Below are 12,444 nucleotides of genomic sequence, written 5' to 3'. Positions count from 1 at the left end.
TTGAACCGGCCTGCCCCAGTGACATGCGGGCTGAGCTGGGCACCTACGGGGCGACACACATGATCACACCCCATTTAGATGCCCTCGCCCAAGATGGCATGGTTTTTGAGCGCGCCTACGTGGCCATCTCTCTCTGCATGCCGTCACGCACCGCCTTTCTCACGTCTCGTGAGTGCAATTATGGCTGCCTAGAGCCTGAACCTTCCCGATCGGGCCGTGTGCTCACACCCCTTCAAATTTTCGGAGTCCGTAGGAAGGCCAGCCACCACGCACAACTTTGTCATTGCCCCAAACGAGCAGTGGCGGCAAACCAAGGGACCCAACGCTACAACCCTGCCCGAATTTTTCAAAACAGTTGGCGGCTATCGCACATATGGCATGGGTAAAATCTTTCATGGTACTACAGACGAGCCTTATTCTTGGTCGGCAGAGATGGGTGATTATTATGACTGGTACGAGGCTGCGCGAGCCGTCTTGTCCCTCAACCACAGCTGGCAGGATGGAGGCGTGACTTCTGATTCTCTTCAAGCTTGAGTGTGTGTTGCTGTGGTCTTGGTCATGCGCCTGACCAAGCGCCCAATCTGCTCAGGGATAATTGGACCCAGTATGGCAACAGCATGACGTACAAGTGCTTTGACGTGCCAGACAACAACCTTGGGGATGGCATTTTTGCCGATCGCGCCGTGAATTGGATCAACATGTTCGGTGCTGACCAGGTGCAGCTACCCCATTCTTCACCCATGTCCTTGGCCATTTATCCAATTTCTCTGATACCATGTTGTGTTTGCCACTTCTTCAGGCCAACGGCAGTGATACCCGCCCCTTCTTTATGGGGGTTGGCTTTCGTATGTCGTCGGTCTTGACACCAATGCTTACAGTGAGATACGGCTGCCATCCTCACGCCCGTTGATCTCCTTGGCCTCGGTGATCGTCAGACCGACCGCACATCCCATACCTCGTCCCAAAGCGCTACTGCGACATGTATCCACCTGCCGATGAGATTCCCCTCGCTGCCAATCCTTTCAAACCCGAGGGCATGCCTGATGTTGCCTATAGTGTGAGCGCTGGCCTGCGAAACTTTCAAGATTGCGCTCCACTCTTTGAGAATGTCTCCAAGTGTTACGATGACCCATCCTGGGCCTTTAGCAACCGGTACTTGCCTTGGCGACCAGCATAATATTGTTCTCCTCCCCCGTCACTTCAAAGCGGCTGACACCAGCCATGACCAATATAGGTGCTACATGGTCAATGGTACCCTAAAGACGATGGCGCAGAACGTGCGGCGCAATTATTGGGCTGCCATCAGCTACATTGATGCGCAGGTGAGCCAATGCGCCATCTCAGCTCGAGCATCATCCGCTTTCGATGTAAGCTATAGGCAACCGGTTCCCTATTGTTGTAGGTGGGGCGCATTGTCCAAGCTCTCAAGGACAACAATCTCTACGACAACACCATCGTCCTCTTTATGGGCGACCACGGCGTATGCACTTGCACGGGCCGCAGCGTAAGCATGCGGTTGAGCGCGCACCTCATCTAGATCTGGCCCTTGTTCATAGTATCAAATTGGAGATCATGGTTGCTGGGAAAAATATGTATGTAGCTGTTTGCTTCAAGCATCCCCAGCAGGTCGCACTCAAGCGGCTGTCGTGTCTGCACGCGTGTAGACCAACTTTGAGCATGGGACTCGCATTCCATTGATCATACGAGACCCTAGCCACACCCCGGCGCGCACTGCAGCTCTCGTTGAGACGGTCGACATATACCCCACCCTGGTCCGTCTGTGCCACAGTGCTTGCTCGCGTTATACCTTCACGGATGCCTCGTATGGCTCTCATGAATCCCGCGTGCGTGCCGTGGTGTCTGAAGGTGGACCTGGCCGGACTCCCGAGCCTGGAGACTTGTGCGCCTGGCTCTATGGCGGCCTTGTGCACCGAAGGCTTTAGCATGCGTCCCCTGTTTACGGACCCCACACGAGCCTGGAAGTCGGCAGCCTTCTCGCAATGTACGCTTCCATCCGGCCTCCTGCCAAGACTTGCTCGAACATGTTGAGAAGGACACACACGACAACGCAAAGGAAGAAACACCACACAAGAGCCTTGGTGTTGCGAATCCCCTTGGGACCCTCCCTGATCTTGTACTTTGGGGACCACGTTTAACACGTTCATGCGCTTGCCGTCCCTGCTTGCTTGATCTGAGCAGATGCACGCCCCGCACCATCGCCTGATAACGGCTTTCCAGCCGATCTGTTTTCGCCGCCCCTGCATGTGGCCGGGCATCGGGAAGGCGTGATGGGGTTTACCATCCGCACCAACACGTACCGATACACCAATTGGGTGTGGTTTGACCCCGCATCGGCAACCCCACACTGGAACATGTCCTGGGGTGAAGAGCTGTACAATCATACGGCACAGCCCGTGCCAGATGGCTTGTTCAACAACGAGAACATCAATCTGATTGACCAGCCTGGTCTTGAGCCCATCATTGACAAACTTCGGCAAGCCCTGCAAGCTGGATGGCGCGCGGCCCTGCCCAGTTAGGTGTTTGAGGCGTGACGATGCTTGAGCATGCTGTAACATGTAATAGGCAACGTCCTTCTGAAGTGTACTTGATCTCTGCTACGAGATAAATTGTGACATTGTTTTGGGATTCGACGTCTTTCTGTTATGGATTTCCACAGCTGAATAAGAATGAAGAAGACATTGCGATTCTTGCGCGCCTCAACGGCTTGGGATCCTTTCATTGAAGGGTCCATTGCTCACATCCACGAAGGCGATGGACGATATCGTCCAAGGCCAACTCGATCACACAGTGATTCTCGATGAGCGACATTTTTGGCCAAGTGGCCAGTTGTCCTACTTTCAGCGCGTGCTGGAAGTGCTCGGGCGTTGGGTTGGAGATGATCCTATTGCACAGGTGGTGGGCAGCCGTCAGCCCATTACGTTTAAATCTCAGGCTGTGGAAGACAGATGGTCGCCAGAGCATGGGGAATCAATGAGACCATGTGGGCTCTCACTTGAGGTAGTCATCCGCCGTGATATCAGGGATGATGGTAATGTCGCCCATGTACTTTTGCGCCAATACAGTGCGCAAGTTGTTGAGGGAGGAAGGCATCAGCCCCCATGAAGCAAGCTGCTCGAGGCGGTACGACACCTCCGAAGCCACCATGCGGGGCAGCGCCGAGTTCCAAATCCAAGCATTGCGCAGAAAGGGGAGGATGTGGGGATTCACCTGTGTGCTCAAGCACGATCGGTCCAAGTGGGATGGCGCAATAGGGATGATGAATGAGGCCGAAGGCGCTTTGTCCCACTCAACGGAAGGCTCTGAACATCAGTGGGGGATGGTGCGAACCTGGCAGACAATGAAATGATTGATGTTAAAGAGCTCTGACAATCGATCCATGGGCAGATCTGTGTGCATGGAGCCTGGAATGCACGAGATTGCAGGGATGGACATGGCAGATGAGTCTGTGCGGCTGTCAGTGACATTGATGGCTGACAGCCGAGCAGGCCATACCGTCGGACCAGGTTTGGCCTGAAGGATTCCAGGGATGGAGCGCTCCGTTGCGGTCCTTAGCGAGCACTTCCACGGGGTCGAATAGACCAGACAGAGCACACGAAGCGCACGCGGCGCTCCAAATGACAACGTTGGGTGCCGTCAAATAATTGAGCAATCGCGGTGCTTCCATCTGCGAGTGTGCACACAAAACACGGGGGAATAATGATGGACGACAGTTATCACCTTGGACGGCTTCGAAAGCCGGCCGAACACACTTCAATGGAGCGGAAAGCACACATACCGCGTCTGGTGGATTGATGGTGATGTTCAGAATGCGCCGTGTGCGGTCGTAGGCCTCCTAGATTCCGCAACATTGAGGACACCGTGAGTAAGGATGAACAACTCAAAGCACAAACATTACACCAATCGCTAAGGTAGGAGGGGCAATGCCTGCTGCTGGAACGTACCTGGAAAGTCAAGTCCCCAAAGTTGGCGCGACAACACTCCTTCAGAACTTCCACATCAGCCAGGGTACCATGTCTATCACAGTCAAGACAAGGACAACATAAAACATGAAATAGAAAGCAAGCGAAGAACATTCAATATGGTCAGAAAGTGGGGGAGCGACATCTGTGTTCAAAAACAGAAATAACAATGAAGAGAATAGGAATAGCCTTGGAGTGGAGACAGCCCGCACTTGAAAAATCGAAATAGTTTTGCTCGGAAATCAACGGGCTCGCCCTCGCGAGTCAAGATGTAGCTGCAAATGGCCAGACCAGAGAGCGATGAGAGACGATGGAGACAAAAGCGGCAAAGACAACACGTGAAACAAGACATCAGCAGCCAAGTTTGGTGGGTGTGTGGTGTCTGGCTCACTTGTTCTTCAAACCGGCCGAGTCTCCAGAAAGGAGGGCCTCCAGCTCCTCCTCAGGAGTCACGCAAATCAGCGAGGCAACAAGCGACCCCACGCTGGACCCGCTGATAATGCGCGGAAGCATGCGCCGCTCGTGCAGTGTCTTGAGGAGACCGAAATGAAAAATGCCGAGGCCACCGCCGCCGCTCAAGAGGAGGGCTGAGCGACCAAAAGCTTGACGAATGGCCGTGAACAATGTCACTTTCTCGTCTTGTCCCAAGCCGGGAATGTTCTCGGTGCTGAGGTAGCGCAGTTGATACAAAACCTGAGCGAGCGGTGCGGTGAATGAGTGGCTACAGATGAGTAAGGAAGGGCGCATGTATGCATTGTGTATCGGACGTGTTGCCAGGCCAGCTGCATTCCAGGGCGGATATGCCAGGCGTGCTAAACAGACCTCTTCGACGTATTGTTCAATGAGGTCTTTCGTTCCGAGATAGCAGCGCTCAAAGAGGCGCGGGTTGCCCATGCCACCCAGGTCACGGTGAAGGGTGGAACGCAGGAGCCAGGCCATTTGGGCCTTGTCATCGGCTTTGCGGGCCTTGTACAGCTGTTCGAGGCTATCCCGGACCAGCTGATAGTCATAGAGCTGCACAGCATACCACAATGAGCCAACGAGGGAGGGCGAAACACCTTCCAGGGGAACAAGGATGCGCTGGGCAGATCCGATGGCGAGTCAGCCTACCTCGCACTCATAGCTCATTTTCCACCTGTTGTTGCCCAAAAGCTTGTCCAACTCGTAGGCAACGGCGCACCACTCGTCATAGTTGGAGACCTGCTGAAGTTGACGGGTCAAGGCCTGTTGCTTGACGAACCGCGGGGAGATGCTGTCAATGCCGCTGTTAACCCAGTGCGGCCAAACCTCGGTCACAATGTCGTACACCAGCAAGATAAAGTTGTAGTAAAAAAACAGAACGGTCGAGCGCGCGGAGCGATGGCCCTTGGCCGCGAGATGGGCGGCCGACATATGTGCAGTCGCCCATAGCTTGTGCAGCCAGGCCTGCATCGTTTCGGCGACAACGCGGGAGCGTGTTGCCAGCCATTGACGCCAGCCTGCCAGCCAACCACTCGCTGGCTCGTGCGCCTGTTCCTGTTGCGCGGGACCATGCTTCGCGGCACCGGCCCCGGCCCCGGAGTCGATGGGCTTTTCGTCATCATCGACTTGAATACGCGGATGTCGTTCCAGGTTCGCCGAGGACGGCGCTGTTGCTGGAGCAACGCGCATCGGCACGGGCATCATGCTGATCGCCCTCCCAAGCGCAGCTCGCACCGCGCGACGCACGTCCACACCGCCTCTTGCCTATAGCAATGCTCTTGAGGCTTCTTTGAAGGAAAGGTCGAGAGTTATTTCTTGTTCTTTGGCGTCTACTCTTTTCACTGCCGATGCTTGAAACCATTCGGCACTCAATCTGGCAGAACAAACCCGACGTCCTCGCGCTCTTCGGCGCAGTTTTGAGCAGTCGAAGGTTGATTTGGAAACTGTTTCAAAGGACGTTTTTACGTTTTCATCACACAGATCATCGGCAACACCACCAGCAGCAACAAGATGCTGACATTCTGTCTGACATTCTGCGCGAAGAAAAAGTCAACGCACCGACGCATCTGGAAGATTAGAATCCGGGAAGATTATGACAATCTGACAAATTTGGACAACACACTACCAAGTGTTTGAGAGGTGTGAGCTGGCGCGCCAAAAAAGTGTTGTGCTTCTTTTCTCACTCGCACTCTCTCTCTCTCTGTGGTTTGTTCCGTATCAACCGGGGCCAGAGGCAAAGTCAGGTTGGTATGAACGGCAGTCTCAAAAGCGCACTCTTGTATTGATGTGTGGGATGAGAGCGACAAGCTGGTGACCAACGCCTTGCGAACAATGACGATATGAGCCGGTCGTGGTGGAAGAGATCAAAGAGATGGGTTTGAGCAGTGTGGGGCGGTGTGCTTCATGTCCCAGGCACAGCTTGACCACCGCACCTGCCCAACTCACGGGAAACACGCATGCCCCTGTCTTGTTGATGGCTAGGCGGCAGGTAGACCGGCCAAGATGGCGTCCAACGCAGGTACCATGCCTTGCCTTTATCAATCTGAGCCTCTGAGCCACCTAGATCGCATGGATTTGGCTCACCGGCCCACATGCCGCTGCGCGCATCCCCACTCATGCACCATGCGCACGACGCCTTGATTTCCAACCCCTGCACAACCCCTGCTGCTTTTAGTCACGTCGCAAGCCAACTCCTTGCGGATCATCAAGGTGGAGAAATGCTTTGGTGCCAACGGCAAGCCCCTGCGCAAACCGGGTCGCGTCCTCAAGGGCGAGGGTACGATTATTTTTCGTGCCACCCCTCTCGGCCTCTTCTTCAAACATGGGCTCTTTTATGCCCATGCTTGGACGTGCGCCCTCACTCGCTCTCACCTGCTCTCCCTGACAACGCAGGTGTTCTGAATAAGGTGTGCCGCAAAGTGGTCAAGCCCCGCATCTTTTTCCTCTTTAACGACATTTTGGTGTACGGCTCAATTGCCCAAGAGCAACAGCGGGTACGTTTGCAAGTTGTGCACGGGACAGTGATCCTTATGTCCTCTGCTTGTGCTTTACGAAAAAGCTTCTCACATTCTCTTGACAAAACGCCCAGTACACCAAGCAAACAATTCTGAATCTGGAGGGCATGCAATTCCGTTCCCTGGACGATACCCCCAAACTCAAGCATGCCTGGGTGGTGAGTCACTTTTGAATGGCATCAAATCTTTGCCACCCATGCCAATCTGTAGTTTCCTCCCCTGATGCCGTCCTGTTTTTTGGATGAAGATCTCCACGCCCAGCAAGTCATTCACCGTGTGCGCGGCAAGTCCTCGCGAGAAGGCTCAATGGCTGGACCACTTGACCAAGGCTGCAAATACCACGGCGGCCACAAGCGGCGATGGTCGGTCATCACTCCGTCCGGCTCTGGCCATGATCACCTTGGCGCACACCTCTCAATTTCTATTGCTTTTCGGGGCTGTTGTAGACCAGCGCTTTGAGGGGCATGCTCCCAACTGGGTGCCGGACACCGAGGCGGATGTGTGCATGCACTGCATGAAAACAACCTTTAATGCGTTTAAGCGTCGGGTGAGTTTTGACATTGCGTTTGAGCACTTTACTAGGCGATGTGATCGATTCACCCAAACAACCCTTGCTCTTGCCCCCCGTTTGACGAACGATTGGCTTCTGCTCTGCTGCATTTGGTTTGATCTCTTGCTTAGCACCATTGCCGGTACGTTGCTTCGTTCCCCAGCCTACGCGCCCGTCTTTTTGTAAACTGCAGCCTCAACTGTGTGAGTTGGCCATCCTTATCTCATGTGGTCATACTTGATGGTGGTCTTTGATGGTGGCCCTCGATGGTGACCCTTGCTTGGTGGGACAGCTCCTGTGGCAACGTGGTGTGCGGACCCTGTAGCACCAAGAAGCTTGTGATTGCATCACAGGGCTCCAAGCCCGCGCGCGTGTGTGATGCCTGCTTTGACAAGTAGGTCAATAGTCTTTGGGAAGCTTTCCTTTGGTTTTATCGGCGCAGATTTGCCACGACGGCGTGCGACGGACATGCCATGCTCACCCTTCACTACTTCATTTGCGGTGCTTGCAGGAACGGCGGGGTAGAGAATGCTACCCAGCAAATGGGCCGATCCGATGTATGTGGGCCGTCCGCTTTTCATTTAGCTTGGTCATTGCACCTCAGCTTGAGACCCTGACTGACGCTTTCTTGGCTGGGAATGGCTTTGCAACTATAGTTGGAAGACTCGGATGATGACGATGAGGATGGGCACAACGATGCCAGCAATGTCTCTGCACGTGACATGGAGGTGGGTCACAGGCGCTCGTGGGTGCTGAACGCCTCTGTGGCTCATTCGATGCATTTTCCCATGCTGTGATTGCGTGCTTTAGGAGGCAACCCAGGCCCTGCAGGACATGGCCGTGGGCGAGCGCATGAACTTTTACGCCGAAGGGGATGGGGACATTGAGGACGACGGGGCTGCTGAAGACAACGGGAACGCCAATAGCGACGACGCGGTGGACAATGGCGAGGGGCAAGCGGCGGCCGCATCCCAGTCAGAGCCGTCTGATGACGAACAGGAGCCACCGGCTGCGGAATAAACTTGATCCTTGCTTTTGTGTCCGTGCCCTGTATGACTCTTTCCTTGCTCTCAGCCCTGCCTTCCCCTCTCTTTTTTTAATTTTCTATTAGTTTTTCCCTTTGTCAAGTCTTATCCTTTCTTGTGTGCGTTTGCCAGCGGGACGATGGGGGGGGATGCTGGAGCACACTGGGCCACAAGCAGATGGGAAAAGAAAAATTGATTCACCAACTCACGCCGCCGTTCATTGATTTTGCTCAAAAATGCTGACAACTTCAATTTTTGTCTAAACAGCAATTGACACCACTTTGCTTGCTCTGCACTTGCCACGAGGGGACTTTTTGTGGGGACTTTTTGCGCCAGTCGTGTTTCAACTGATTCACTCACATTTAATAAGAAGGAGGAGCCGTTACATCAAGTGCTTCCGCTTGCTTGCCTCGCGCTCCCGGCCGCGACTATACCCGAATCGCGGCCGGTGAAGGCATTTTTTTACAGGTCCTGACCAAGAAGACTCTTCGTCAAACCCTCTTCAGAACATCATCATGTCGTCCAAGACTGGCAAGGCTGGCAAGGCTGCCGGAGGCAAGGCCAAGTCGCGCTCTTCTCGCGCCGGCCTTCAGTTCCCCGTTGGCCGTATCCACCGTCACCTGAAGAACGGTAACTACGCCCAGCGCATTGGTGCCGGTGCCCCCGTCTACCTCGCGGCCGTCATGGAGTACCTCGCCGCTGAGATCCTCGAGCTGGCCGGTAACGCCGCCAAGGACAACAAGAAGACCCGTATCAGCCCCCGCCACATCCAGCTGGCCGTCCGCAACGACGAGGAGCTCAACAAGCTGCTCTCGGGCGTCACCATTGCCCAGGGTGGTGTGCTCCCCAACATCCACAACATCCTGCTCCCCAAGAAGAGCTCCACCGCCGTCAAGGGCGCCAAGGCTTCCCAGAGCCAGGAGTTCTAAGCACTTTTTTGCTCGAACTCTTTCGCTCTCTCGCCTGTCTTGATCTTATGATCCAGACACGTCGTTTTATTTCTACCTTAAAACATCAAAATCCGGTGTTCTTAAACACCACCAATCCTTTGATCATCTCTTGTGCAAAAGCCAGCATGCCTGGCATGCCTCTGTTCGCTGTCAAACACACCATGAAACGAAGCCTGGCCCCGCAGGCATGATAACTCTTTTTAGCGTGATGGAAGCGCCGAAGCCCCAATGTAACTAAAAGAGCTTCAACAGTGCTGAAGCGTTCTCGACGAATGGGACGGTCGACGCAGCGAGCCAGCCCTTGGTCATTCCTCTGCATAACCCACAGATCAAGATGCCGCCCATGGCAGAGAAAGGAGCGAGACAATTGCATCTGGATGTGCGTCACATCACAGGCACTTCTAGTTGGTTGTGTATAAATTTTTTATTTTTTTTATTTTTTTTTTTTGATTTGGGGTGTTGACTGCCAGCTCAAACATCGAACATGCCGACGTATGAACCAGATATCTGGCGTTGCATCGAGCACTCCATGGGGCATGCGTGCTCCATACTCACGCGCCTTGGGTACTGACGCAAACATGTAGCTTTCCTTGTGCAGAATGCAGCCTCACCTTTCCCAACACGGTCAGTCGAAGAAGCATCGCTGCCATTCACGCCATGCTTCCTGCTGACGCGCTGACACATAAACATACACCAGGTTCAGCTATCTCGACACATGATCTCTGGGACGTGTGAGGGACAGCTCAAGGCCATTGCCGAGGCTCATGCCAAGCAAGAGCAACCGCTGTACGAGGTATAGAGCCTCGGCTGCCCCAGCTCGGTAGCGACCGACCCGTCACTGATCGCCGCAATCGCCTTCGCCTTTGCTCACGCAATTTCTGCTTCATAGTTTGATTTTTTCAACGATGGTCGGCCACGCTCATCCTTGGACGGCAGTCCTTGGCAAAGCCCTGGCTTTGAAGGCGGTCACCATTCTGCCGGTGGCCTGGGTGCGTCGCTGGCCAGCGGCCGTCTTGATCCCGCTGTTGACTGCTCGCCGCTGAGTCCGTGGGCGCTCACCACTCTTGGTCGGGCCTGCAGGCAGTCTTGGAGTGCACTTTGTCCGCACCAAGACAGATGGCGACGTTCTTGTGCTGAAGCAAGGCGATCGCAGCACAGCCACAGAGTACTTTTGTGCTCGAGTGCTTGAGAAGCTACAGGTGCCCTGCCCTAAGATGCGCGTCCTCTCGCGCCGTGCTTGGGCAGCCGCCGCCACAGCCGCCAGCCAAGTAGGATGACCTCACATCACATGCGGTGCCCCGGATTCTGGACAGCCTTTCTCGCCTTCACCACTGCATATGGTTCGTGGCAATGCTTCTTCTTAGATACCCTATACGGTGCAAGGTGCTGGCGAGGTCCTCGCTGGTGCTCGCGCCCAGGAGGCGGGAGGCGTGATGCAAAGCTTTGCAAAGGGCTTTACACTCAAGGACCCACGCGTCAAAGACCTTCTCAGGTCCGCATGACCTCGCGCTCGCACCTTGCAACGGGTTTGTGCCTCACACGGCTTGGGGCTTGTCTCACAGCCATCCCTCTTCTGCACCGTCCATTCTTCGTGACCTGGGTGCCATGGCAGCGGCTGACATGTAAGCCCATCACGCAGCACGCTCCCTGTGTGGTGCCGCAAACCACCGGTCATTCGCTCATCTGCGCCCCATTTCTGGCCCTTGTGCATGTGCCTGTCCGCTTCACAACCAAATTACTCCAGGCTTTTGAACAACTTTGATCGCACACCCCTGATCTGGGACCATGAGGGCAACGCCAACAATTTCATGTTCGTTACGGACAATCACGTCGCTGCAATCGACAACAGCACGGCAGGCATCACCAATGAGGACGGTGAGGCACTTGTGCAAGGCGTGTGAAGCTGGAAGGGCAGAACACCTCAAGCGCAGGAAAAGCTGACTTGTGGATTTGACTTGCTCGTCGTAAACGTGTTTGCCCGCCCATCGCACATAGGGATTGAACGATACCTTGGACGAGTTCAGGCAGCGCTGCAAGAGGCGCTTCAGCACGACGCTCAAGGCAAGCACACGGCCAAAGTTGTGCACTTTATTGAGAAATGGACCGGACTCACGCTCGACGCAGACAGTATCCGCGCATTCCACGTGCGTACATCCTCGGCCCTCCCTTTGGTCCTTTCAACCTTTTCTGTCATTTTGCCCAACACCCTGTGCACACCAGCCTTTCACACGCAGTGCACGTGGCTTTTGCTCAGGACGGTTTGGTTGACACGGCCCGACGCGCTGCACACGACTTGGATCTCACCCGTTGTTGGGAGGTACGGGCGTTTTGTTCTTGTTGTTTCTTTCTGTTCCGAATTGTTCCTTCTGTCATGGCAGCTTTCAGTCGGTCCCACATGCTCGCGTAACTTTTGCCTTTCCTTTTGCTCGGCTCTGCACGGCAGGAGAGTTTTGATGCCTTCTCCAGTGCTGACTGGGGTGCCTTTGGGGTAGACCTCATCAATGTGCCGTTTCTGACCACTGTGCAACAATCCTTCCAAGCCGCCGTATGAGCAGGGGACGTGCATAATGATATTATGATTTATGGCATGCTTCATCAACATCTCACAAAAGCAGGCCTTCTGACCCTGCGCACCTCTCCTTGTGGCAGCAGTTTCTCGCCTGTTTGAGGCCTTTCCTTGCTCTTGGTCTTGTTGCCACGATCCCAAAGGTTGTTCATGCACACGAATTCATTTGCATTTCTTGCATGAGCCGCGCGTCCACTGATCAGAAGACGCCATCGATCATGGAATCTGTTCCGTCTCTCTCCCCCAGTGCCCCATCCAATGTCGCAAAAGACTCTCACGATAATCAACCACTACTACTTCCACCACCACCACGAGCAGCAGTAGCAGCAGCAGCAGCAGCACAGCCACCAACGGCCACAGCGGCAGTTGCAGCTTCAAAGCGCGGCAACAGAGGAATG

At 54.5% G+C, this 12,444-nt stretch overlaps 5 protein-coding genes across 5 annotated transcripts; 4 read left to right on the top strand and 1 right to left on the bottom strand.

Annotated features, from left to right (window-relative positions):
- Positions 1-23: 23 nt before the first annotated feature.
- Positions 24-2,537, top strand: MONBRDRAFT_22994 (uncharacterized protein; the record flags this gene model as incomplete). The annotated part of the gene is made up of 10 exons (XM_001743372.1): positions 24-168; positions 254-452; positions 590-716; positions 800-845; positions 936-1,152; positions 1,235-1,322; positions 1,403-1,504; positions 1,665-1,772; positions 1,867-2,002; positions 2,200-2,537. 10 exons carry the CDS (start codon positions 24-26, stop codon positions 2,535-2,537), a joined length of 1,506 nt encoding a protein of 501 aa, XP_001743424.1.
- Positions 2,538-2,652: 115 nt separating this feature from the next.
- On the bottom strand, positions 2,653-5,221 carry MONBRDRAFT_31257 (uncharacterized protein). The gene is made up of 10 exons (XM_001743048.1): positions 5,091-5,221; positions 4,803-4,994; positions 4,385-4,673; positions 4,068-4,125; positions 3,963-4,035; positions 3,797-3,853; positions 3,514-3,685; positions 3,349-3,491; positions 3,014-3,228; positions 2,653-2,902 (listed from the first exon to the last, which is right to left on the bottom strand). Exons 1-10 carry the CDS (start codon positions 5,106-5,108, stop codon positions 2,737-2,739), a joined length of 1,383 nt encoding a protein of 460 aa, XP_001743100.1. The 5' UTR covers positions 5,109-5,221; the 3' UTR covers positions 2,653-2,736.
- Positions 5,222-6,611: 1,390 nt separating this feature from the next.
- Positions 6,612-7,903, top strand: MONBRDRAFT_14650 (uncharacterized protein; the record flags this gene model as incomplete). The annotated part of the gene is made up of 7 exons (XM_001743371.1): positions 6,612-6,717; positions 6,834-6,934; positions 7,030-7,113; positions 7,203-7,317; positions 7,402-7,502; positions 7,637-7,647; positions 7,798-7,903. Coding segments are annotated over 7 exons (624 nt in total), but the record flags the coding sequence as incomplete, so codon positions are not given.
- A 1,142-nt stretch (positions 7,904-9,045) lies between these two features.
- Positions 9,046-9,459, top strand: MONBRDRAFT_22990 (uncharacterized protein; the record flags this gene model as incomplete). Its single annotated transcript, XM_001743370.1, has 1 exon — positions 9,046-9,459. One exon carries the CDS (start codon positions 9,046-9,048, stop codon positions 9,457-9,459), a length of 414 nt encoding a protein of 137 aa, XP_001743422.1.
- A 605-nt stretch (positions 9,460-10,064) lies between these two features.
- MONBRDRAFT_22989 (uncharacterized protein) lies at positions 10,065-12,031 on the top strand (the record flags this gene model as incomplete). The annotated part of the gene is made up of 11 exons (XM_001743369.1): positions 10,065-10,104; positions 10,178-10,273; positions 10,370-10,469; positions 10,561-10,748; positions 10,794-10,820; positions 10,845-10,972; positions 11,043-11,102; positions 11,225-11,355; positions 11,476-11,624; positions 11,735-11,797; positions 11,924-12,031. Coding segments are annotated over 11 exons (1,089 nt in total), but the record flags the coding sequence as incomplete, so codon positions are not given.
- Positions 12,032-12,444: the final 413 nt, after the last annotated feature.

The sequence above is a fragment of the Monosiga brevicollis genome, genomic scaffold, assembly GCF_000002865.3.
Source record: "Monosiga brevicollis MX1 MONBRscaffold_3 genomic scaffold, whole genome shotgun sequence".
Lineage (NCBI taxonomy): Eukaryota > Choanoflagellata > Craspedida > Salpingoecidae > Monosiga > Monosiga brevicollis.
The sequence above is the reverse complement of the archived record's forward strand: the minus strand, read 5'-3'. Positions and strand labels throughout refer to the sequence as shown.